The 27,213-nt window shown below is 44.7% G+C and overlaps 1 protein-coding gene across 3 annotated transcripts; it reads left to right on the top strand.

Annotated features, from left to right (window-relative positions):
• The first annotated feature begins 17,318 nt into the window (after positions 1 to 17,318).
• On the top strand, positions 17,319 to 26,897 carry SMIM11 (small integral membrane protein 11). 3 transcript variants are annotated; one of them, XR_013599793.1, is made up of 4 exons: positions 17,319 to 17,474; positions 24,043 to 24,230; positions 25,014 to 25,076; positions 26,723 to 26,897. XR_013599793.1 is itself a non-coding variant. In XM_078656916.1 (3 exons), the coding sequence occupies exons 1-2, from the start codon at positions 17,454 to 17,456 to the stop codon at positions 24,217 to 24,219; spliced, it is 198 nt and encodes a 65-aa protein (XP_078513042.1). In that variant the 5' UTR covers positions 17,319 to 17,453; the 3' UTR covers positions 24,220 to 24,230; positions 26,723 to 26,897. The 3 variants fall into 3 exon arrangements, 1 of the variants encoding a protein (XP_078513042.1); XR_013599792.1 differs by having other exon boundaries at positions 25,014 to 25,921; XM_078656916.1 differs by lacking the exon at positions 25,014 to 25,076.
• Positions 26,898 to 27,213: the final 316 nt, after the last annotated feature.

Here is a 27,213-nt window from a genome sequence, read left to right as displayed (position 1 = left end):
ACAGTGTGTGGTTCTGAAATTCTGGACCCTACTGTTATCACGATATCGAGATCCAATACCCGTGCCACAAAATATCAGCGTACCATGACGAATTTGGTGTCAACAGACCGATAATGATTAGGACATCATCCCTATGCATTTGCGTCATGATTGGGGGATGCCAACACCCTTAAATCATAGTTTCCGTTCCGAACCCTTAGACTCCATTTTGTGAACGGCATCCATCTTGTGTCTTGCCCTCATGATAAGTCAATTAAGTAAGGCCGAGTCTGATCTGAAAGGACACGTCCACCTTTCCTTGACTTCCCCCTGACCTGTCCCAACTGACTCCATTGCCTCCAGCCAAACCTGTTTGGGCAGCTCCTCACCCAGTGGCCGAATACGATAGCATCGATGCACAACATACCACAAACCATTCACTACATCCAGATCATGTTTTTACACACACACACACCTGTCCACGCACCCTGTTTATGGCCAGTTTTATGACTAGGAGGTGCCTTTCTTTATTGGGGTTTCGTCGATATCTGATGGGATTTCCGGGCCTGGCCGGGTAATCTATCACGAACTGGACGTCTAAAATAGGGGCTTGCCTACATGACTTCACTCTTTTGTATTATTGTAGAAATATGTGTATAGCCATATCATAAACCTAGGAATTCTTGCTTGCAGCTATTATTTTTGTATATAAGGAGACGGCTGGTTCTGTAAAAACGAACAGTCTCCTGAGAACACACAACCCGTGCTGTCCTGTTTTTAGGACACCTGTTACTTGGTAGCTGCCAATAAAACTTGATCTCTGACGGTAACTAGAAGACTCCGTGTTTCTGTGGTCCGGAACAAGGGAGAACTCAGAGGTCTTCGGGTGTTATCCCCTGGCACCAGCGGGTTCCTAAAAACCCGTTACCTCAGTTGGCGCCCAACTCGGGGCGGTATCAAGCGGCGACGGTCCAAGCCAGATGTTCGGGAGGAGCTTCGTGTGAAAATTCCAGAGGACGGCCAGCCACTTCAGCGACCCCTGTATGTCGACGTGGTTCCGAAGGTCTTTGCTGCGAGGTTCCCCGCGTCCCGACGGCTACGAAGGACTGCTGCCCTGACTATCGCCTTGTTTTGGACCCAGTGATCCTTGGTAGAGCGAAACGATAGACGAGTCTTCTAGCGACGTCACAGATCTTCAAATACTTCAGTTAAGTATAAGTGGAGCGTCTCCCAGTCCTTAGTTTGTCCTTAGTTTTTGGTATCCTTGAGATACGCTTTGATTTGGTACTTGCAAGCCCCAAAGCCGAAGGACTCGTGTTTTCCCGAGAAATATCGTAACAGATAATCCTTTGAAGTTTGAAGCTAGACTAGTGAGCAAGGATGCCTGGTTTTAGCAGACTTGGAAACTTGTTTTGTCTTGGTTGTAGTAAGGACTCCCGATTAGAGGATTCTTGTCCGGTTCCTCCAATTGGAACTCCAACATATGAGCTCTATGTAAAGCACGGCGTAGGTCCTATCACATATAATGAAGTGTGGATAAAATACACCCGCAAGGATGGTGTTTTAAAATGGCTCCAATATGGTAGTTTTGATTCAGAAATATTAGATAACCTAGAGGTCAAATTGTTCATGAAAAAAGCCCGGCTGGCGATGTTTGACTCTTTTCGCTTATGGCGCAAAGAAGCCAAACAGAAAGAAATAAAATTAGCAAAAAATAATAAAAGAGGAATGTCAATGGTGCAAGCTGCCGTTGCATACAGGGATAACGAGGAAGAGCAAGAAAACGAACAAATGCTTAGGAGCAAGAAACTAGCAGTAGATAAATGCTACCCAATGTTACCACATAAGGGACAAGGTCAAGAGGAGAGATCCGAGAAAGATCCATTAATGTCCCACTTATTAAGCTCACCTCCACCGTATGCGTTAGACGCTACGGCACCCCCAAAGCGTTTTACTATACCGCGCCCCGGCGCACGTAACACAGCTCTTGCACAAACGCCAGCTACTGTTCAGCTGGTTCCTACTTCGCCGGCGCAGCCTTCTCAAAGGCCGCCGTCTCTGCTACCTACTCCATCTACTTCTACGACTTTGCCTACAGCTCCAACTATTCTCTATGATACTACGTCTGCTACCGCTCCAACTTCCTCTGCTATTGCCTCTACTTCTTCTTTGCCTCAGCATGTCTTTTCCGATGCACTTGCCCTTCCGCAAGGTTCTCCTTCTACTAGACAAAGAGTGACAGGTACCGTCACTAGTCTGTTTTCACCTTTCTTCGGGTCGCCTAAAACGACCCCTAAAACAGAACATAGACAGTCACGTAGTCAACTGCCTGATTACGAGGAAAGAAAAGTGCTGAATGAACTAGCCCGCCAATGAATTACGGATACTGTTAGATATGATGTTCAGCATGTTATGGACGTTTTTCGTCAATGGAATGCACCCACTCAGAGACACGTATTCGAAGGGATGTGTGTATATCTGTGCGAAGATGTGAAGACAAATGATCCCAAATGCACAATGGACGAACTATGGCGTACGCGCTTTAAGTTCCATGAAGGTATGATTGTAGGTGCAGATGTTGAGAAAGCGATAGAGTTATTACTCTCTTATAGGAGTAAGGGAAACGTCTCTAGATCATTGCACGAAGACGACGTATCAGGTAGGAAAAGAGCGAGACAGTACCCCATGAGAGAGGTTCCTCCGGTTTGGAGGGAAGGTGATGCGAATGCAAATCCACCAATTCTGCCTCATTTCCAGCCTGTATGGGTACATGTCCCCTGGAAAAGATCCGAAGTTTTAGCACTCAAGCAGACACTACCTGATCCTCGTAAAAACCCGACTGGGTATTATAAGGAGTTATCGCAAACTGCAAGCTCATGTATAATGAATTTAGCGGATGTAGACATGTTGTTTGGGAACGTTGTTCCACATCCTTTATGGAGTAAAATTCGTCATACGAACCATGACCAAGAACTAGGTGACTCATGGGCAAACATTACCGCTACAGATGCTAGACAAATTAGTGGTTTTAAACCTGAGCCGTTAATAGCTGAACTTCCCGGTAGGATTGTCGCGTACATGAAAACAATAATGTCTGAAGTACGCGTAAACTGGGATAAGCTCTCTGCGTGCAAGCAGAAGAAAGATGAGAATGTGTCTGACTTTTTCACGAGATTTGAGGAGACTTTCACCGATCATAGTGGTCAGGATATGGCTACCGAGGGTGGTCAAAGATTGTTTGTAGACAAATTCGTACATAATTTACTTCCTGAACTGTGTAATAAACTAAAAGATTCAGAGAGTGCTTGGGCTGTCTCTACGTCAGCGCAGATTTTAGCTACAGCCCAGTACTATGAAAATAGGCGCAAAGACGAGCTAGATAAGGCAGACAAAAAGGCGAAAGATTTAAAAACTAAAGTTCTTCTCCAGCAGGCCTATCCGCCTCGTATGGCTAGTCAGCCCAATTATCAGCAACAACAGCAGTATTCGAGAAACGCGCAAGGAAACGAGTTTTCCCATCAGCGTCTTCCGTATTGCCCGAATCAATGTGCGTATTGCAAGGAAGAGGGTCACTTCAAAAGTAATTGTCCAGCTCTTGCGCGATGCTTAAACGGCGTTTCGGGTGTAAGGGGAAGAGGTGTTCAACATGCCCCTAGAGGTAGGGGCCGTGGAAATTTCTCCCAGAACACAGCTTCTTTTCCGCCTCAGAATTCCATGAACAGCTTTGACCAACAGAATAATGCATCGTCTAGGTCAGCTCAGTACTATGCTGACGACTATTACACCGAACACGAAACTGAGGGTAATGATTGCTAGGACAGCCATGGACAAAGAGAGGGAGTCGTTTCAGTTCCAGTAGATCAGAATGGACCTTATGTCGAGGTAATTGCCTCAGGAGTGTCAGAGCCATTTCTGCTGGATACTGGTGCTACAAAAAGTTCTATTATGCACTCAAAACTTCCTGGCGCACCTTTGTCTGGCGAAATGAATGTCTCAGTAGGTTTCTCTGGCGCCCCTGTTAGAAACCCGATCTCTAGTCCTATATCACTTTCTGTTGGCCCATGCGAATTAGAAGCACCCCTCATTCTTACAACAGGTTGCGGTGAAAATTTGTTAGGTTTGGATTTACTAAAGAGGTTGTATGCGACTTTATACTGTTCCCCCTTGGGAGTACAACTTACTTTAGGTAAGAAAGTCATTTCTCCAATGTATTTGTCAAAGGAAAATATTCCAACTGAATTGTCATCACTTCCTGATATACTTTGGGCTAATGGTTCTAATGATGTCGGTCGTTTGGAGATAGCACCGTATGTCATAACTTTGAAAGCCAACATTAGGTTGCCACGTATTCCCCAATACAAAATATCTAGCGAATGCGAAAAGGTGTTGTTGACGATCGTTTATGATCTGATCGATAAAGATGTTATCGAAGAAACAACAGGTAATGTTTGTAACAGTCCAGTTTTGCCCGTCTTAAAACGTACTGATCCTTCACAACCGCCTGTGTACAGGTTCGTGATTGATCTCAGAGAAGTGAATAAGGTAGTTATCCCGCAGTTTCCAGTTGTCCCCGACATTACTGCTTTATTGACAATGGTTCCAGCAGCTTGGTTCTCGGTGATTGACCTGAAGAACGCTTTCTTCAGCATCCCGATAGCTGAGGAGAGTAGGGATATTTTTGGATTCAATTTAGGAGGACGAAGCTTCCGCTTCAAGTGCGCTCCTCAAAGCTACTGCGAAAGCCCATCAATATTCAGTCAGGCCCTGAAAACACAACTAGACACTATTGTTCTGCCAGATGGGTCAACTCTGATTCAGTATGTAGACGATCTGCTGATCGCTGCAGACACGGAAGAAATTTGCAGACAAGCCACGTTGTCATTATTGCGTCACTTTTGTGACATGAAGCACAAAGTCTCTCTTTCCAAACTACAATTTTGTCGACAAGAAGTTACCTACCTAGGTCACATCTTATCGAAGGAGACTGACACCAGAAAGAATACAGGCAATTGCAGAACTGAGTGCCCCAAGGACACAGAGAGAGGTTCGAGCCTTCTTGGGCATTACATCATACTGTAGACAATGGATACCGAATTTCTCACTACTAGCTAAACCCTTACTGACACTACTCTGCAAAGATACGCCCAATCCTATGCCCTGGTCTGAAGATTGTCAGACGAGTTTCCACGAGTTGCATGATGCATTATGTTCGGCTCCTGTGTTGGGAAACCCCAACTACAGTAAGCCTTTTACATTCTATGTCCATGAGAAGGAAGGTTGTGCATTATCAGTCTTAACACAACACTTTGGGAACAAACAGCGCCCATGCGCGTATTTTTCGGCAACTCTAGACCCTGTTGCTAAAGCCCTACCAAGTTGTCTGAGGGCTACCGCCGCAGCAGCTGTCTGCATTCGACAGTCTGCTGGATTAGTCATGAATAATACTCTGATCGTTATGGTTCCGCATGCAGTAGACATCTTGCTAAACAGGACGAAGACACAACATCTTACTAGCGCTCGACTATCCAGTTACGAACTTACACTGTTAGCAAGTCACATCCACATAAAGAGGTGTGATACACTCAACCCCGCTACGCTACTACCCATCCCAAAAGAAACAGACGAGATTGATAAACATGACTGCTGCTTTAGGACAGAAGAAGAGACAAAAGGGAGAGTAGACTTACAGGACACTCCCCTTCCTGAATGCAATGATACTTTATGGGTTGATGGTTCATGTTTCAAATTGCCGAATGGTGATACGACTGCAGCATATGCCGTAACGACATTACACACCATTATAGAGACCGTGCGCATTTCCCACAATTCTGCACAAGCTGCAGAGCTAATTGCACTTACAAGAGCATGTGTGTTGGCGAAAGGAAAGCGAGTGAATGTGTACACTGACAGCCAATACGCCTTTGGTGTGGCTCACAGTTTTGGGAGATTGTGGCGTGAACGTGGGTTCCTTACGTCACATGGTGCAAAGATACAACATGGTCAGCTAGTTAATGAACTCCTTGAGTCATTGACCTTGCCACTACAAGTTGCAATTATGAAATGCAGTGCACACAAAAAGATTCAGGATGATGTTGGCCGCGGGAATGCATTTGCAGACGAGGTTGCGAAAGAGACTGCAAGGAACACGATGAGTCGGATGTATGTTGTAGGTCCCGCTAGATGGATTACTGATGTGGGAATGTGTGAGGACACCATTGAAAGCGTGAAATCTATACAAGCCGAGGCGACTGAGAAAGAGGTGAATGAATGGAGAGAAAGTACAGGTAGATTAGATGCGAATGGTTGTTGGGTCGAATTGTCGGAACACCAGCGATGGCTATTACCTAACGCATATGTACTTGCAGTAGTAACAATGGCTCATGGAATTGCACACATCAGTTCGAGAGGAATATGTAAACTATTGGCCCCAGTATGGCAGAATAGTAATATCCCAAAATATGCAGAGAATGTGGTCAGAAACTGTATGGTGTGTTTGAAGTACAATCCCGGTAGGGGAACCCCAACTCCAGCTGGTCATTTTGCGCCTCCAACGTACCCGTTCGAGGTTTTGCAGCTCGATTTCATCCACATGGAGAGGTGCAACAATCTGAAATATGTGCTCGTTGTTGTTTGCGCCTTCTCCAGGTGGGTGGAAGCGTACCCCCTTAAGGACAATACCGCCTTGTCAACTGCCAAAGCCCTTGTCAAAGAGTTTTTCCCTAGATTTGGTATACCTAGAATTGTCTGGAGTGATAATGGAAGCGAATTCGTAGGACGTGTGATGAAGAGAGTGTGTGAGTGTCTAGGCATACACCAAAAGTTCCACTCTGCAAACCACCCCCAATCAGCTGGACTAGTAGAGTGCTACAATGGCACGTTAAAGCTCAAATTAGCCAAGATCCAAGCCTGTACAGGTCTTAAATGGCCTGACGCCTTGCCTCTAGCACTCTTGTCAACCAGAACGACCGTTCATTCCAGATTAGGACTTAGCCCCCATAAGATAGTGTTTGGCCGCCCAGCCAACGTCTGGGGCGTGCCAAGGCCAAAGAAACTCAGCGAAATAGAACACCCCGTACTGCTTGACTATTTGTGCGAATTAACAACTAAATTGCGTGTCTTACACCAACAGGTTCACAGTTCCTCTCCGCCAGCCTCTGACGATCCAGCTCACTCCATCGAACCCGGCACGTGGGTCTTGGTGCGGAATTTCCAGCGCACAAACAACGGACAACCGAGGTGGACCGGACCGCACCTGGTACTTCTTTCCACGAGATCAGCTGTTCGGGTGGAAGGCAAAAAGAACTGGGTGCACGGGACCCATTGTAAACGGGTCCCTCTACCCCTCCCATACGACCGGTGGGTCAATGAAGGACTTGCCGACTCTGAGACAGAATCCGTACCTCGCTTCATCCCTTTCAGCGATGCACGTTTGAAAGAGACTGGTTCCGAAAAGGAGAGTGATCATATTTTACAAGGACTTGTGCCACCGTCTATGCAGTTGGACACTACCGAACCTGAGACATTGTTTGAAGACCACACCGTACCTGGGAAACGACGATACAATCTAAGGTCTAGACAAAGAGACTAATAAAAGGCAAACTAATGTGAATTTCCTTTCCCCTAAGAACTATTTTTGATTTTTCAGCTCTCTCACTCTCAGGAAACTTGCTCATTTTTGATTTTCGAACCGCCATCCGGTTCTGCTGCTAGGGTCGCGGTTGAAGTCTGGGGAGTGCAACTGGGGACGTTTAGGTCAACGGTTCTGGTTGGTCCACGGGAGTTACCCCGGACTGAACAGAGCGCACTCCCTGGCAGAATCAACCTACCACCGCGGGCAGCAACTAGAGGATGGAGTTTCCTAGGGTAAAGAGACCTATCAGATTCACGAACTTTGAAAAACAATTATGCACAATACTGTCCAAAAGAAGATTCCTGATAATATGTGTTTTAATTCTGTGTAGCATAGCGATGTTCTTGACTGGTTATGCTCTATTCGTATTTCAAGTTTCCTTGTTTTCAAATGACACTCGGCCAATGCCTCCTCCCACTCTCTCTCCGCACTCCTTTCACCCTCTACCTGAACACGAGTCTGCCAGAATTTGTAAATAACTCATTCATTCAACTTCTACACCAACACCAGTCCATAATGAACACATCGAACTGTTGGATATGCGGACTCATGCCACACACAACTGATAAGGGTATCCCATACTTTATCCTGCCATTCAGTTATTATGGTTCTCTGTGGGCTTTCCAGACCATGTTCCTATTCGCCCTAGAACCATACCCGACCCGTTCCACTGAGAGCGATTCCAGTCACAAGGCACTAGTGGCAGGGATAAGAAATATGAGTAGGGAGTTCGACACTTATCTTGCGATCCCAAAAGATGAACTCAGTCCCTACACTCGTTGGAACGTAACTAAATATGGGGTTTACCTGAGTAAGAGCCAGGCAGCAAAGAAATCCCGCCCAGTTTGGATAGTGCCCCACCGAGGTCACTTATGTTTACAAGGTATCGGTAGGGATCCCAAAGCACAATTAGGAAAGAGCATATGCATGGAAACATATGTGTTCGCTTCCCGAACTTCCCCTATACTCTTAGCAGCCAAAGGCACGTATTTCGTCTGCCACGACCAAGCCTACACATGGTTGCCCCCTGACTTCTCAGGTACATGTTTTATCTCATTTCTGCTGCCTCCCACCTACACGGCCAGAGCAGATTACCATCGGACAAGGACAGCTAGGGGTGTCGTGAGTAAAGACGACACCGCGGGTCAGGAATTCGCTGACTTTGCAAAGGGTTTCCTGCCATTTTGGGGGCCTATGGTGAACAGCAGGAATATTCGTCAATTAGCAAGGATAGTTGAATCCGCCGTGATTGAAACGGTCGGAGCCCTTGGCAATTTAACAACCGAGCTTCAGTCGGATCGACGTATGACTCTTCAGAACCGAGTTGCCCTAGATATCATACTCGCCGATCGTGGTGGTGTGTGTAGAGTGATCCAATCCAGTTGTTGCATTTTCATCCCTGATAATGCGCCGACAGTGTACCAGGCCATCTCTAAGCTACATGAAATATCTGGTTCCCTTCACGTAGAAAAAGGGGACTGGTCCTTGCTAGGGTGGTTCTGGGAACTGATTACTGCCTGGGGATGGAAAACACTGATCTTCATTGGGATGATCTTAGCGCTTCTGTTTATGTTCTGCCTGTGTGTACAGTGCGCTCCTGCACTATGTGGCCTCTGTGCTACCCCATGTGTACGGAAGCCTGTGTCAAGGGACGAACTGAGCAACAGAATGATGCTACAGCAGCATCTCCACGAATTTCTTCATACAGATTTGGACTCAGATTGACATGAGTTATTGCCTTACATAAGGGCAAAAGGAGGGTCTGTGGTTCTGAAATTCTGGACCCTACTGTTATCACGATATCGAGATCCAATACCCGTGCCACAAAATATCAACGTACCATGACGAATTTGGTGTCAACAGACCGATAATGATTAGGACATCATCCCTATGCATTTGCGTCATGATTGGGGGATGCCAACACCCTTAAATCATAGTTTCCGTTCCGAACCCTTAGACTCCATTTTGTGAACGGCATCCATCTTGTGTCTTGCCCTCATGATAAGTCAATTAAGTAAGGCCGAGTCTGATCTGAAAGGACACGTCCACCTTTCCTTGACTTCCCCCTGACCTGTCCCAACTGACTCCATTGCCTCCAGCCAAACCTGTTTGGGCAGCTCCTCACCCAGTGGCCGAATACGATAGCATCGATGCACAACATACCACAAACCATTCACTACATCCAGATCATGTTTTTACACACACACACACCTGTCCACGCACCCTGTTTATGGCCAGTTTTATGACTAGGAGGTGCCTTTCTTTATTGGGGTTTCGTCGATATCTGATGGGAGTTCCGGGCCTGGCCGGGTAATCTATCACGAACTGGACGTCTAAAATAGGGGCTTGCCTACATGACTTCGCTCTTTTGTATTATTGTAGAAATATGTGTATAGCCATATCATAAACTCAGGAATTCTTGCTTGCAGCTATTATTTTTGTATATAAGGAGACGGCTGGTTCTGTAAAAACGAACAGTCTCCTGAGAACACACAACCCGTGCTGTCGTGTTTTTAGGACACCTGTTACTTGGTAGCTGCCAATAAAACTTGATCTCTGACGGTAACTAGAAGACTCCGTGTTTCTGTGGTCCGGAACAAGGGAGAACTCAGAGGTCTTCGGGTGTTATCCCCTGGCACCAGATAAGTGGACCGGACCTTTTGAGGTTGTGGAGCGCAAGAGTCCTGTTACCTACTTGGTGGACTTGCGGTCTCCTAGACACCCCTTGAGGGTCCTACATGTCAACCGCCTTAAGACCCACCTAGAGAGGTCTGAAGTGGGCATGCTCTTGGCAACAGATGCTGGCATGGAGGAGGAGACTGAGCCTCTTCCAGACCTCCTGTCTGCCTCAGAGCAGGATGGGTCAGTGGATGGTGTTAACCTCTATTCCACCCTGACCCCTAAGCAACAGGATGACTGCCGCCAGTTTCTGGGAGAGTTTCCTGATCTGTTCCCCCTGGTTCTTGGTGTCACAGATTGGTGCATCCATGATGTGGACACCGGAGACAGCTTACCTGTAAAGCACAAGTCTTACAGGGTAACTGACAGGGTAAGGCCTTGCATTAAAGAGGAGGTCTCAAAGATGCTTGCACTTGGGGTGATTGAGTCATCTAGCAGTCCTTGGGCCAGCCCAGTGGTCTTGGTCCCGAAGGCTGCAGCGCAGGGTGCCACACCCGAACTCCAGTTCTGTGTGGACTACAGAGGGCTCAATTCAGTCAAGAAGACTGACGTGCACCCCATCCCCAGAGCTGATGAGCTCATTGATCGGTTAGGGGCTGCACGGTACCTCAGCACGTTTGATTTAACGCCTGGGTACTGGCAGATCGCCTTGACTGATGGGGCAAAGGAGAGGTCAGCATTTTCCACACCAGATGGGTATTTCCAGTTCCAGGTTATGCCTTTTGGAATGAAGAATGCCCCTGCCACCTTTCAGAGTTTGGTCAACCAGGTGTTGGTTGGACTGGAGGAATTCAGTGCCGCCTACCTGGATGACATTGCAGTGTTCAGTGTCAGTTGGGAGGAACATCTGCGCCACCTCTGGAAAGTGTTGATGGCGCTGCGGAAAGCAGGCCTCACGATCAAGGCGAGTAAGTGCCAGATCGGGCAGGGTTCTGTGGTGTACTTGGGACACCAGGTTGGGAGCGGCCAGGTGGCGCCCCTTCAACCAAAGATTGAAACCATCCTGGCTTGGGAGCCAAGCATAACCCAGACAGAGGTGAGAGCCTTTTTAGGACTCACAGGGTATTACAGGAGGTTTGTCAAGGGCTATGGCAACATTGTTGCACCCTTGACAGAGCTGACTTCCAGGAAGCAGCCCAAGAAAGTGATTTGGACTGACACCTGTCAGAAAGCCTTTGAGGCCCTGAAAGCTGACATGTGCACGGCGCTCGTGCTCCTGGCACCCAACTTCTCAAGAGAGTTCATTGTCCAGACCGACGCTTCAGAGCATGGTGTGGGGGCTGTTTTGTCACAGATGAATGAGGAGGTCCAAGATCAACCTGTAGCCTTTATCAGTAGAAGGTTACTTCCACGGGAACAGAGGTGGAGTGCTATTGAGCGTGAGGCATTTGCTGTGGTCTGGGCTCTGAAGAAGCTGAGACCATACCTGTTTGGCACTCACTTTTGGGTTCAGACAGACCACAGACCCCTCAGGTGGTTGATGCAGATGAGGGGTGAGAATCCAAAGCTGTTGAGGTGGTCTATTTCCCTACAGGGTATGGACTTTACGGTGTAACACCGCCCTGGTACAGAACACGCCAACGCTGATGGTCTGTCCAGATTTTTCGGCCTTAGTGAAGAGAACTCCCAGGAGTTAGGGTAGTTCTCCCCAATTTTTAGCTGGAGGGGACACGTGTTAGACCTGGCACCATTGGCGTGGGTCTCCCTTCCATTTTTTGCTGTTGCCTCATGTATTTTTGCTGGTGTTAGATGCTTTGTGCACTGTGCCACTGCTATTCAGTGCCACAGTGCAAGTGCTCCCTATTGTAAATTGATGTATGGATTAGTGAATCCATGTTTGGCTATTTTGGTTTACTTGTCAGACCCTAGTCTAGTGCACTGAGTGTGCCAGGGCGTGTAATCCAAATGCTGCTGGTGGGCCTGCAGCACTGGTTGTGCCACCCACAGAAGCAGCCTTGTAAAATGTGTCTAAGGTCTGCCATAGCAGAGCCTGCGTGCAGTCTGGTACTGTCATGCTGACTGCGCAAGTGCACCCACGTCCCAGTCCCTAAACCTTCCCTTTTCTTCATATCAGTCACCCCTATGGTAGGCACAAGGGCAGGGTGCATTGTGAGTATAAGGTAGGACAAACCCGTGTGTGGGTGGCATGTCCTAATAGTGAATTACGGCCATTTTCGTTTTTCACTATTGCAAGGCAACCTGTTCTCCATAGGCCAGAATGGGCTGTTAGAATTGTTACATTTTATAATCCTAACAGGCTCAGAGAACATGGTAGAAATTAGAGTTTAGTATGCCTTAACTCAGAATAATAAAATACATATTTTAGTAACGTTTATTTTAATATTCTGTGTTTGCAAATACCACTTTTAGAAAGTAGGTATTTGCTTGTCTAACCATTATACACCTGCCTCTGCTAGTTTGTGTATTCCTATGTCTGGTTTCTGTGAGTGACAGGGCTGGAGAATTTCAGGAGACAGGCTGAGTCACCCAGTGGTGAATAGAGAGATCTGCATCTGAATGGGAGGGAGGAGTGCACCTGAACCTTGAATAGGGTTGTGCCTGCTTTCCGCAATGCTGGCTCCACCCCCTGGGGAGCGGCTGATGTCTCAGCCCTGCACACTGAAAGAGGAGAAGGAGTCCTGTCAACAGAGTGCTCCAGGACTGTACTTGCCTTCCACAATGCTGGCTCCATCTCCCCTGGGGTGTCTGAAAGGAAAGGAGAAGTCTGGTAAACAGAGTGATTTTTTTTTGTAAACACGCATCTCTCTTGGCACAGTTTCTCCATTTGATCTGTATGTTCTGCTGCTTTTTCCTTTGTTCCCTCATTGGTTCCATTGTTTTCTGGATGTTTGTTTCTATCTCCTGTTTCCTTCCTGACCAGTTTGTTTCCACCTTTCCCCTTTTTTAACGCTCTCCAGATCCCCCACACACTTGGTTCTATTTCTTTGGGATACATCTTTTCTTCAACGACGTACATCAAACCCACCTTTCAAACACTATACATCCCTACACCTTCATTGACATGGTTCAATTCACCAAACCTTTCCCTTTCCTCTGGATCACGGGTCTAGCATTTTCTCTATAACCTTTCTAACGTCCCCATATGTTTTGTCTATCTATTCCATCCTCCCTTTTTTTTCACCGTTCCATTTGTTAGTATTTTTTTTGTTGTTTTTTTTTGTTACCCTTTCATTCACCCAAGCTTATCTTCATGTCACTTTTGTGGTTAGCACTTTCATACTATTCTTTATTTCTTTCGACACGTTTGCCGTCGTCTCTTTGGGACACCACCACACTTCTTTTTGTATCTTATTACTGGCTGTTCAAATTCCATTTTTTCACATTGGCCCGCTATTTTATCGATTTACTTTTCATGTACTTTCATCGCATCCGTAAGTTACTTTCATTGCCTCATTCCTCGCAGTTTGTTTCCAGTGCTCGCTTTCCACAGTCCTATGTTGATCTCTGTTCCCTAACTTTATATACGCATGCGCACACGAGCCGTCTTCACTCACTTCCGCTCCCTGATGGCGTTCCTTCAGAGGACGGCGTTTCTGCATGTTCTAAATATCCACTGGTAAGCCCTGTCGCCAGGTCTTTTTTTGTTTCCTCACCCGCATCGTTTCACCTTGTTTCTTGCAGTACCTTCAGGTCAGTTCACCGTTGTTTTGCACTTTCTTAACTCGGTCCCTCCGTTGCACTTTTTTACATGCCGTAACCCAACGAGTCAGTTTCACGCGTCATCCGATACAGCCTCTCACTGACTTCACCATCTATTTTTCACTGTATGAAGCACTTTCTAGTAGATACCACGCACTTGGTTTCCGCCTGCCACAAACCTTGCATGTTTCCCGACCAGGCCCCATTCATTAATATTCTTTTTGATTATAGTTCGCTCCCGGGCCCTGTATTACCTTTAGACATTGTTTGTTATTTACCTCCTTAGATTACGGACCCCCTGAAGAAGAGCCCTATTGGCTCAAAATGCATCAGGGATATTAATACATTGTCGACACCATGCACTATTGTCGTGTTGTGGATTTCAAAGTCATGAACTGAACAGTACACATTGTGGATGCTCCTGTAATATTTGATTCTATAAATCCACAGTTGAAAATTCACTGAATTACAAAGTGATTAAAACTTTATTTTTTCACCTTGACTACTTCGCATGAATTTGATTGCAAAAAGTGCACACGCACACAGGCGTGCTCAAGGCTTCCACATTACACATGTAAGGTTCATTCTTTTCGAAGTCGCAGGGATAACAGACTTCAACCCCCAGCTCCCCAGAGTTCTTTTGGAAGTGCCTGCTGCTGTTTTGGGCCTTCTGAGGAACTGCGTGTCGCAAGGAGCTGGAAGCACGACTCAACGTGAAGAAGCGTGTCTCCATCGCTGTGCCTGCCGTCGCAACTCCAGAGAAAGGAGGTTGTCGCCGCTGGAACTGTCGCACAGCACCGCATAGGAGAGAAGCGCGCCGCAACGAAGAGGAAGCGTGTCGCCGCCGCTGCTGCTGCCGTCGCAACTCCGAAGAAGGAGGGTGTCGCTGCTGGAGCTGTCGCACTGCACCGCATCAGGAGAAGAATCTCGCACCGAGGTCGGAGCGTGTCACCGTCGCTGTGCCTGCCGTCGCAACTCCAGAGAAGGAGGGTGTCGCCGCTGGAACTGTCGCATTGCACCGCATCGACCAAGAGCACCTCGCATCCCCGAGGAGCGCCGCCATCGGAGCTGCTGCCGTCGCATCTTGGATGACGCCGCTGTAGTTGTCGCATCGAGCGGAAGCTTCACACATTGTGAAGAGCGTCGCCGCTGGAGCTGTTGCCGTCGCATCGTAAGGGTGTCGCCGCTGCAGTCCACGTATCGAATCGAGAGCTTCTCGCATCCCCGAAAAGCATGCCGCATCTGGAAGATCTTAACGTCTTTATTTCTTTGCACCTGACTTTTGCCTGATTTCCCATCGCTGCGACATTGCTTGTTGTGGAAGTGCAAAGCAAATTAAGGTACATTGACGCAGTGTCTCGCATCTAAAAACTGAACTAAACTAGGTTTAATCTACCTTCTTAAAGTAATCAGAGTGTGTATTTTTATTGTTTATGGTCTTGTGGTAACTCTATATAAAGTCTACTTATTTTTTATATAAACCCTGTGTGGTGTCCATTTGTAGTGTTGTCACTGGGTTACTGTATGTGGTCACAACTGCTTAACTTACAACGCCTCTGAAATAAGCCTTGACTGCTCGCGCCACGCAACCTAGAGGGTGAGCAGGGGTTATTTTAGGTTTGTAATCCCCTTTCCCTGACTAGAGGAGAGGGTCCGTATTTGTCACAAGTACCTACCTGTGCCAACTAGAGACCCCCAAATCAAACACAGCGCTTGCGCTGTCTTTTCGACACATGTTGTATTTGGGATATGGGCATTCAAAATGCCCAGCGCTTCTGGTTGGTTAGTTGGCCTGCCTTTCTAAATTCCTTTACTGTGGTTGGTAAATACTGTCCATCTGTCCCGCCTTTGCGTGCTTGGTTCCCTTCCACCAGACATCACCAATTGTTTTTTTTGGTTGGCCATCTCTGGCCATCTGTTGCCTCCTCGCTCCCACCTCCTCCCTGCCGTAATTGCTGCCTTCCTACGCCGCGGCCTCTGATTTTAATTATGCCTTTATCTTTGGGATTCTGGCTTGTTTTCGCATATCTTGCCCGCTTATTGTCCCTGTCTCCCCACTCGGTGACTTCCTCATAACAGCAAGCCCTCTAGCTTCCTTTTCTTCCCTTCAACATATCATGAATTGCACCCAATTTGTTGTTTTGATGCTACATAATTAAACTTTTAATTCTTATTCCTTGTGCACCCTCTTGCCGCTTTTTGCAGTGTATCACGCTCGTGTATCATTGTACTAAGAAATCAAATACACATATGTAAAGCTTTCATGTAAGCATTACACTGCATTTCCAGCTTTTAATAATGTTCTAAAATATCTGCACAAATTTTTAAAATCACACTTCTGGATGCCTTATTACCATTTTGTAACAAGCATTTGTAATGCAATAGGTCTTGCATCCCTGAAGTTGGAGCATTGCCATTGCTAATAATAATGCAACACCAATAGCTCAAACTTTCAGTAACGCGAGAGCTATTGAATTGCAAATGCTTCTTTTTCTATTTATTTATTTTTTAAGCAGTCAGCACCCGCACTTGTAGCTTAAATAAATAGAGAAAACATGTTATGTGCAATGCAATAACTCACATTACTGAAAGTTTAAGCTATCGGCCTTGCATTATTATTAGCAACGCCAATAGCTCAAACGTTTCATTAATGCGAGACCTATTGCATTGCAAATGCTTGTTGCAGTCTGTATGTAATTTGTCCCAACACGTACTGTATATTTTTCAGCTGTTTGTCAATCCCAATTTAACTTTTTGGCGACTGCTCCAATGTTTAATTGCGGAAAGAAGCGTGGGCTCCTGCCAATCAGGGACTGATTTGTCTTCTGGAACCTCCAGATTCTTCGAGCACGAAGAGCTTGCCTTTTAGCCAACAGTAGCACGCCTTTTACATGTTAAGGTAGCATCGCGGCCATTTTTCAATATACATTTTGTATTTTAATATACATTTTGTATTTCAATGCACTTGTACCTGAACGCGAGACGGAAGGAGAACTTATATTTTCGTGATTAAATTTAAATGAATGATTCTAATGAATTATTAGAAGTGTTAGTTTCCTCAAAATCAGCGCTTACAGTTAAATCAAAATCTATTTTTTATTAATTTATTTTGTGTAGCAAGAGGATTGTTCTCTCAGATATTTAAATAAATTAAGTCAGAAGAATTACTCCTGCTCTTAACCGTAATGTTTTATGCTATATATCATCAGCCTATCTTTATTTTGTGTCTGGAATCTCCGTTCCATCGCACTGAAGACGAAATACTTCCTTTCCAACATGTCGGCCACGTTCGGGGGCGCCGTCTGTGTCCTGCTATGACGCGCTCCTCGGGGCGGGCGTGGAGACAGCTGTGCTGGAGGAGGTCCTGCCAGGGGTCCACACTGATTGGCTGCCACTTGTAATACTTCCATAAATAAACCTTTTGCATGCACCATAGAAGGGAATGTGAGTGGCGTAGCTGCTGAAAGTTAATCAAGCGACCGCTGCGAGTGTTTAAGCTGGTACCATGGTGGAGATTAACTGGAAGGTAAGAAAGTGTGTTCGACGAGTGAGGCTTGCGCAGCGTCCCAAATCTTGAAATGCTGTCTCTGGAAAATTTCCGAAGAGAAGCCTTTTGATGCGAATGTGGCTTCCCCGCAGATTATTTAGGTTTAATTGTAAAGCACGGTTATCCAACTGCAACTGTCTTGGAGAACAAGAGTTCGTTTTATTTGAAGCTGCTTTCTTCAGCAAAAGGTTAGTATGTAGGGAACTTACTCATGTTGGCCGAAAATATTTTCAGATATAGATTTGGAAATGCTGCATACATAATAATATTGTGTGCTAATACATGGGTGATTTGTACAGGCGTTGCTGTAAGGATACATTGTTGTAGTGTTTTGATACTCCTGATTTTATATAAACATCTCAATATGGAATTGTGCTGGTGATATGGGGTAGGAAAAACACCCTCCCCACGCCCTGTTGTAGCGGAAAGGGGCTACATTCGAGGCTGAATCAGTAAAGGCATCCTGTGCCCTGACAGCAAGCGCAATGAACGGGCACACGATTTTCTAAAGGCACGTTTGCGTTTAAAATATGCCGCTGCGGAAAAATAATGGTACTAGTAGCTAAGCTGCCAGACCTCGCGGTGTTTCTCTCCAAAATAGCCCTTAAAACCAATTTTTTTGTTTTTAGTCAATATAGTTTATAAATGCACTGTAAAATGTATCGATTAATCTAATCTTTTTCAAATATATATTTCTCTGAAGAGTCATCACTCTCCAGGCCCTTTAAAGTAATGTCTATTTAATTTCAAAGTGTTTTTATTGAGTTTTAAAACAGAGAAAACAGGCATGGCATAGCAATGGACATCAACAGGTAAGTTGGGCAAGCGAGACAGACAAACATGTCTTCTCTAGTAAGCGTCAGGTGAGCAGGATGAGCATGCCCAGATGGAAAGGTGGTGCCTGGAGGTCGAAAGAAGCCCCCAGTCGGGGCGACAGTACACAGACCAGCCTTAAGAACCCTCCCCCCCCCCAACCCCCAACTCTAACGCCCCCCCACCCCCACCCCACCAGTACGCCAGTTTTCCATAGTAATCGTGTGAGTGATAGCTAGTCTAGATGAGTAATTTCTATTTAGACTTGGATCCGCCCAACTAAATGCAAAACTCCCAACGTAATACACTCAGTTCCCAGTCCATTATTGTTCGGATGTGCCTGGCTGAACGACTTTGGAAATGGAGGCATAGATGAAGACCTTGTATGTATTAATAGGTCGTGTTTTAAATGCAACGTTCTGCAGTTGATTGATATAGCAGCTGTGAGGTTTGTGTAACATGACCTCTTGCACCCAATCTTAAACGAGAAGTGCTGAGCTGTTGACTCTTATCATTCTTCCCCCACTATTATAGTTTATTTGATTATTTTTTTTAAACACGTTTGCCATCGATTTGCTGCATCACTACTTGTAGCACATGTTGACTTGCACAAGCAGGATGCTCTTTGTACATGTTCGAATGACTGCAACCGTTTGCAAAGGGAACTAGGCATGCTTACATTAACAGAAACACTAATAAGATAAGGGGGGGACATTAGATACTAGTACCTGTTAAAATGTAAACGCAGCAGGTGTCAGGCCACAAACAAAACCACCGTTCTAAGCAGTGGCAGATTTACTGAGGGACTTAAACTGCTGCCCAGAGTCCTGCCAGTGGTAATTATTTTGCAGTAACCATTAAGCTTTTATGTCTCCATGACAGCTTCGAAGTACTTGCCTGTTTATCTAGATCATATTTATTTACTGAAGAAATAAGTTTAAGCAAGCAAAAATTAAGGTGGGTAAATACACGGGAACTTAGTGGGATACTGAAGGATGTTATGGCAGCATCACTAGTGCCACTGTTTAATCTCATGCTACAACATGTATGGTGGCAGAAGGTGGGATATTAAATGATTTAACTTTTTCATTAAGTATGTTCGCTTTACTTGGAAGTGTGCAATTGCTTTGTTAGTTAATATGAGGTTTATGGATGTTGCAGTTTAAAAGGGTAAATGCACGCTCCTTGAACCGTTTTAATGTCAGTTTGTACGCATTGTTATCTGCTGTAATGGTGTGTTTTCATTTTTTTGTCTGAAAATACAATAATAAAACTGATACACCAATTTAAATCCCTCTTCATGAAAGTGGAGCTTTGTGATCTCAACTTTTAGGCACATTGTAAGTTAGAAATACTTCTTAAATGCCCGAAAATCCTATTACTATAGGATCTATGAAATCAGTATTTTCCAAGGGGAGCATATATCGGCCAAATCTCATTTGTTTTGTTTTGTTTTGTTTACTATGTCATTAGAACGAGGAAGAGCACTGGATGTGGTCTAGATTGATTTAAAATAAAAAAGCCTTTCACAATCCCCCGCCCATTCCCAGTACCTCCCAACCCCAGAAATGGGCAAGCAATTTTTTCTCACTTTGGGCACTAGTGTGGGAAACGAATAGATGGAAGCAAAGTGTACTATTAAATCACACTACATCTGTTGACCAGCGGAAGGAGGGCTAAAATAGCGAGATAGCTCATGTCTTTTTATCAGTTGCTTTACAGAAGTGCTGCAGGGAAAATTTTGGTCTGGTTACCGATGGTAGTAGGAGTTGCCAGAGTTCATTTAGGAGCAGATGTACTAGCATTGGTAATATCGATTTCTAAATTGCTACTTTCTGCTAATCGCAATTAGGAAATCAGTATTTTTAATATATGACACTTTAAAAATGTTAATTAGCAATTTCTAGTGGGTCACAAATCTGCCTACCTCATGAATATTAATGAGGTAGGCCACAGTTTGTGACCCATTAGGAATAACAGTCATCATAGGGATTGGTGGCTCCTGGAGTCAGCAGATCACCAGGTCTTTGATTGATTTTAAATAAAGCAAATTTGTATTTATTTATTTTTTAAATAAAACCTGTTTTTCTAAGAAAAACAAGAAGTTTAATTTTTTTTACAAAAAATGTACGTTTCTTTTAAGAGCAGGCTGTGGGCCATGGGACCACTGCCTACTATTAAAATGTTTTTGTCAACATTCACAATCGTGAAGGGGTCCCTGGGGGACACCTTGCCGTTTGCAAATACGTTACCACCTCCTTTGAGGTGTTGGTAAAATATACCACTATGATAAAGTGTTCGGAACAGGCGCCCTGAGCACACCCCCTCCAAATATTGAATCCCAAATTGCAGTTCTGTAGAAACACAGTTTGGTGTTTGCAACAGTAACTTTTTTTAGGTCTCGCCTTTTCCATTCCGAAGGAATGGAAAATGGAGAGAATTCAAGTGCTCAAAATACTCGTCAAACCAAGGGTTTTTTGGTGCGGTTTTCTTCGAGTTCACGTGGCCACAGGCACGCGCTTTTGGACCATAAACTTTCACGGCCATCTGTTCCCCAGCTCCAGCACCTCCCCTCTCTCTCCCCGCACACAGCCTTACTTGGATTTCTCCTCCCCATCCGGCTTCCCTCCGCGTGCCTGCCACACTTCTCCTCCCCTCGCTCGCATTCCCACCCCCCCACCAGGCTCTCCCGCCCCCATCGTACTTTCAGTTTCCCGGCCGCTCTTGTATTCTTGTGTCACGCTACTTGTTTTCCGTGTGCTTCGTTCCCTGCCACCTCGCTAAACTCAGCCATTTGTTCCACCCTCTCCCTGGCCTCTCTCCCGCCCGTCACAAGCGTTTACTTCCCAGAACACACACGTGAAATGTTTATATCTATTTATATATTAACAGCGCCCGTATGATTTTTTTTTTCTTTGTTTGGTGCGAAGAATATCCCTCCAACCTCACAAAAATCATCTATCGACGTGGCATTTATTTAGTAAAGGGCCGGGATGCTCTTTTTTTCTTGCCTTGCCTCAAAAGCACACCACTCCCGCCTCCAACACAGCATCCGGAAGTGCTCGCCACGCGCCTCTATGTATTTACAGCACCCGCATGGATTTTTTGCCATGCCTGCAAAGAACACCGTTCCCACCTTCCAAACAGCGTTGAGCAGCGCTCGCCATGCTCCATTATTTAATTAACCGCATTTTAGTCTGAAGCACACATGGTATTTTTACTGGTGCCTGCGCGTAGAGGGCCATGGGAGGGGCGGTGACTGATGGGGTGGATGATAAATGTGGCGGCTTCGTCCCAGCCCTCCTCTAGCCCGCTGTCATTAATCATGGCTACTCTGTGTTTCTCTCCTTTTCATTTCCAGTGAGCAGCCTCCGGTAGCTCTGCTCTGGTAGGTGTTTTACCATTCTCTGTGAGCTTGAGAACTCTTAGCTTCTGGTATTAGCCTCGTTTAACTGTTTTATTTTACATCGGGTGACGTTTGCATGGTCTTGTTTCAGAGTGGCACCGTAAAACACTAGCCTGGGAGGTGCAGAGGTTTGTCACTGTCACAGAGACCCCTGTATGAACTTCTTTGTGGTTCTTGGGTTATCTGATTTCTCCATAGCTATGTGTATTTATTTATTTGTGATGTTTCTATAGCCTGACTTGGCACAAGGTAGGGTGACCAGATTCTCATAGCAACAAGCATTGGCATAGCCAATAGGTCTCGCATTTGGGTCCTTATAAGTGTTTAGCCATGCAACAGTTGGTGTTGTTGCTCCAAGGATATTCTGCTGCATAAGTAAATACTTATAGGGTCCAAAAAGCGAGACCTATTGGCTATGCCAATGCTTGTTTATTATTATGTACAAACTGTTGCGACGTCAAAAATGCTTTGTACATCTGACCCATACTGTTCTGTTTGCACCATTCCCACCTGGGTTTGTGACCTCCTACCTTTTTCACTACTGCATGTAGGAGTTAAAATGAATTTCATAGTTGGTCCAAACTGTTGCAACCTCAAAAATGCTTTGTACATCTGACCCATGCTGTTCTGTTTGAACTATTCCCACCTGGGTTTGTGATCTCATACCTTTTTCACTACTGCATGTAGGAGTTCAAGTGAATTTCATAGTTTGTCCAAACATTTGGTTGCATTTTTATTCTTGTGATAAATCCAGTCAGCAACATTTAATTAGTTATTTTATGTCTTTGATTAGGACGTGCCTTGTACAAAAAAATGAACTCATTCATAATGATTTGACTTGTGCACACCATGCATGTCCCCTATCCATGTGGCGTGCACAATTCAAACAAAGATAGAGTTCATTAAAAAAAAAAAAACTTGCACTTTCCTCAGATGAGCCCTTCCGTAGAGGTTATGGATTGCATGAGTATAGATGGATAACCTGCTCTGTCACTGCTCAGGGGGTTAAATCTAAAGAGACCAACGATTGAATGTCTATGGGATGGGACCTAGCTGTTCTCCGCTCTTGCTTTTATTGATGAGTGCTCTGGGAAAAGGCCAAAAACAGACCAGCATGTTCAGCCTCGCAAGCTGTGCGACGTACCCATACCCTGCCCACCAAAACAACCCCATGGAAATCTTTAATGTGAACTGTTACAAGGGTTATACATGTGGCATTTATATAGTGCACACCTAGCGGATAGGCAACATAGTGGTGTACAGGGTCTAAGGCAAAGATGCAGTCAACTGGCGATTGGAGGGTTTGCTGATTTCTAACAGCAAAAGCAGAAAATTCTTGGATCAGGAGATATATATATATATTTCTTTAAAGTAGTGTTTATTTAGCTCTTTACTAAATTTGAGAAGGGTTGGGGCAGTCCTCGTGGATATAGTTCTGGTCCCTAGCTGCATAGATGGAGAACAACCATTTTTTTTCCTTCTTTTTTTGCACATCTTCGTCTCCAGTCTGCTAGTGTCCTGACTGCCAGTGTGCCAAAAGCCACTGGGGGTGGTGAGCTTGCCAGCCGTATAGACGTGGGTGCTGGTCGCGAAGGCTTTGTAGAGGATACAGTTGATTTTAAGGGATGTGCATGCTAGCAAGGGAAGCAAGTATAGGTCAATTGGGGTGTGGTATGCTGAAGCTTGTAGGATGCCAGTTTGGAGGAGGGGCAAAGTGGAGTCTGGAAGGCTGTTATGTAGGGCTTTGCACCATCCAGATGCTAAAGTATGAGGGCTAGGATAACACTTCTTAAGTCACAGTCTTGGAGGAATGGTTTCATTTTAAATGTGAGGTGCTGTGTGCATTCAGGGTGAACCTGAAAAACCTGGCACTGATTGAAAGCTTGGATTGAAATTGTCCAAGTTCATGGTGTTGAGGCAGGTTTGCACTAGTTGTTGCTCGTTGTCTTTGGCAAAATAGCAGGAATTCTGTTTTGATTGTCTAAGCCTTCACCCAGGTTTAAATTCAGTGCATGCAGTGTTTGAGGTCTGGAGCAAGAACACTTTTAAATATAAGAGTTTGTTTTCAACGCAATGATACATTTTGGTGGTATTATCTGTGTGTAGAGGCCCCAGGAGCTCAATGTATAGACTGAAGACGACCAGGGACAAGATGGAACTCTGCAAGTGAGTAGTTTTGAGCACCTCGAGGTCCCTAAAGGAATGAATTGGTGTCAGCTGGATAGGCACCAATAGGATTTATATTAAAATAACTTGTGGGTTTTAAGTAACCTTGTTTATGATATTAGAGTTAAAATAATTAATTCAACGTTTAACCTCTGATTCCAGGTTTTGGATAATTTTCCATTGTTGCTGTACATTTTGGCTGCCAAGACCATCATTCTGTGCTTAGCCTTTGCTGGTGCAAAAATTTACCAAAGTAAAAGACTTGAAGCAAAAATGAAACAAGAGCAAGAGGAGAAGCGTAAGAAAGCAGCAGAAGCAGCAGAGAAGAAGGAGCATTGACATTTTGTCAGGTATTGGATGACTTTTTAATTTTTACTTTGTGCTAGATTAGTTTTTTTAATGGTATTTTAAATAGCAGCACATGCTGCCAAAGCTAATTTGTCCATTTTCATGCATGACACACATGGCTTCTTCCCATTTTAGAAGAGGTTTTTCCTACTTTAGGGCAAACAATCGAAAGCAGCTCATTGACCACTGTGCTGCATATTAGCTAGGGCTTTATAGCTGAACCAACTTAGAGGCAATACATCCCATTCAATTGCTGCATGCCCACCTTCCACCAGAGTGGCCTTTGGCCCATGATAGAAAGCTTGTAGCCTGCATCTCCAGCTGCTGGCACTGAGGCAGCTTTCAGGGTATACTCTGCATCAGAAAAGATACATGTTTAATTCCAGTGTGAAAACCTCAGGTGGATGGCAGTTATTCGTTTTAATGTTAAAGAAACCATCCATTCCGCTCCAAAGTAACATTGAAACCCTGAGGTCTACAAATAAGGTGTGACACAACATTCACATACAGCATACAATGAATGATTTCCCATGCAAGAGCCTTATGTTCCATAGCTGTGTTGGGCATTTTGACCTCTGTGTGGTCTCATAACCATCCCTTCCTTTACGTGCCTTGGTGTTAGACATCTTGTTTTAAACACAGTATTGTTCTTGCATGAATACTGAACATGCCAAATAAAAAATGAAGCTTGTATGCATGTTTTGCGGTTAGAAGATTGTGTGCTGGGTGTTATGTTGTTTAGAAGGGACGGTGACCGCTTTGATAAATTGTATTTGACCTTTTAGGTTGTTGTACTGTAGAAGTGGCAACTGACCTGTTGCTGTCCTGGAGCCTCCTCTTGCTCAAAGGTAACCACATTGCAAAGGTATCCATCAACAAGGGCCAGACCAGGTCGGACTGCAAGGCAGTGTGCTTATTAATGAGGAGTACAAGAATTAAGTTTAACCTCGTTGAACACCGTGAAGCTCAAATACTCTGGCATGGTGAGCTGTGTGACCTATATTGGCCAGAAAGTCTACCTTTTAACAGGAACAAAGCTTCTAATCAAGATGTGGAAGAAGTCCTGCAAATAGCAATAGATGAGCATTTGCAATGACAATAGGTTTGGCTTCTGCGTACACCAACACCCCAGATATAAAAATCCATTTAGGTTAAAGAATGCCCTCCTGCCATCTGTGGATCTCTGCTGAAGAAAAACACTCGAAATGATCTAGTTATCAAGGGCACTTTATTAGCATTACAGTGTTGCGTGTGTGTCCCCAAAGTTCAACCTCCGGCAGCTGTATAAATAAACAAAAGGTTTCACAGCTGTTTGGAGGGTAAGCACTTTTTTGTGGAAGCACACACCTTCTGCCCAATCAAAACATACTCCTGGCTCCCAACATGTGGGTGACGCGAAATCCCCACTCTAGGGAAGCTCATATAATTATCTGGCTACTGCTGCCCTGTCAAGTCAGACCATAAGAAGGAAACTGTACTACATGGAATGAGATGCACAGGAATGTTTCCTTAGTAAAATAAATATAAAACACTTCACAATTTATACGCCTACTTGGATCACATAGAAGGATATATGCTCTAATGTTTATTATTTCAAAGAAGATGTCCATGATGGAGAAATAGGATTGCAGATAAATAACGTTCCCATCAGCCCGGGTACTGTCGAACTCATGGGGGTTCTCTGCATGCATAGGTATGTATGTCCTTGGTCTCGTTGATGTGCCACAATAACCCCAATTCTCTTGGCATTAAACAAGGCTAGTAATTTTATGCCAATCCCGAAGAAACCTTTAGCTTTTGTTGCCAGTGAAATACACGGCTCATAAAGGGCTATTGTCTAGCACATAGACTAATGGCTGTTGTTTAAAATTGCTCTTAACTCTTGTATTTCAGACATTGATTGTAATTCCACTAGAATATGCTTTCTCTGCCTTTTATTTGTGCTGCAGTAGTTGACCTGCTGTTTCTGTGCATGGCTTGGTACATAATTTGCATGTAGTTTCATCTTAATAGGCCTATGTTTGTGGCTCGGCTGTCTATAGAATCTGCCTTACACAAGGAAATATGCAGCCAGTTCTTGTTCATTCTGCCTTCTCTAAGAAAGTTGATAAGACTGGCATCTTGACTTGCCTAAAAAAAGTTGATAAGCCTGGCCTTGAAAATGTATTATTTCAATAGTGAAAATAAGGTTTCAATGGCCCGCTATCTCCATCCTACTTAAGCCACAGTCATTAGCAAGAAGAAGTTGAAGGGTTTTGTAAAGCGCTCCACTACCAAACGGTTTCTTGGCGCTGCAGAAAAACTAACCTGAGGGTAGCAGGGGAGGAACTACAGTGGGTAAGCTAGAGTGAATAGGTGGGTTTTGAGATCACCCAAATATTAATTGACTGCTCAACAGTATTGGTTTACTATTGACCCTGCTATAATCCACCCTTCATACTAGAGCGCTGTAAAAAATGTATGCATTTAACAGGTTTATTTTTATTTTATGCAGATAATTCCATGCATCAGTGGCTTACGGCGACATTTGATGGGGACATTTTTTCATTCTAATGGACTGATAACTATGAACGTGACTGAAGAATGTGCATTTCCAAATAATATAGTATTTTAATAGATTTATAATACTTTCTAAAGTGATATTTATTCAATAAAAGTATTTTTCAGATTGCGTTGATTCCTTCATGTTGCAAATCAGACTGACCCAGCACCGAGATACCCTCATGGGTGATTAGCCACGCTCTGCAAATTCACAAAATATTTGATTCTTGGCAAGATTTCTTTAGCCATGCCTAAACATAGATTAGGTTGATCCACTTGTAGTGATGTTTTCAAGTACTTATTATTCTTTATGGTAGAGAAATATTTGTGCTTTCCATTGCCAATCATATTGGCAACATTAGGATCTGATCCCATGCGCTTCACAGTGTTACATCAGAGTAATTCTTTAGCATCTCATAGCGGTATAAATTACCACAAGGCAGG

The sequence above is a fragment of the Lissotriton helveticus genome, chromosome 8 (assembly GCF_964261635.1).
Source record: "Lissotriton helveticus chromosome 8, aLisHel1.1, whole genome shotgun sequence".
NCBI lineage: Eukaryota > Metazoa > Chordata > Amphibia > Caudata > Salamandridae > Lissotriton > Lissotriton helveticus.
Note: the sequence above shows the minus strand (reverse complement) of the source record. Positions and strands in the feature narration are given on the sequence as shown.

Bases quoted from the DNA above. Each gene is read 5' to 3' on its own strand.
- SMIM11 (XM_078656916.1), top strand. From the start codon at position 17,454: ATGGTGGAGATTAACTGGAAG. The intron at 17,475-24,042 runs GTAAGAAAGTGT...CTCTGATTCCAG, and splicing joins TGGTGGAGATTAACTGGAAG to GTTTTGGATAATTTTCCATT.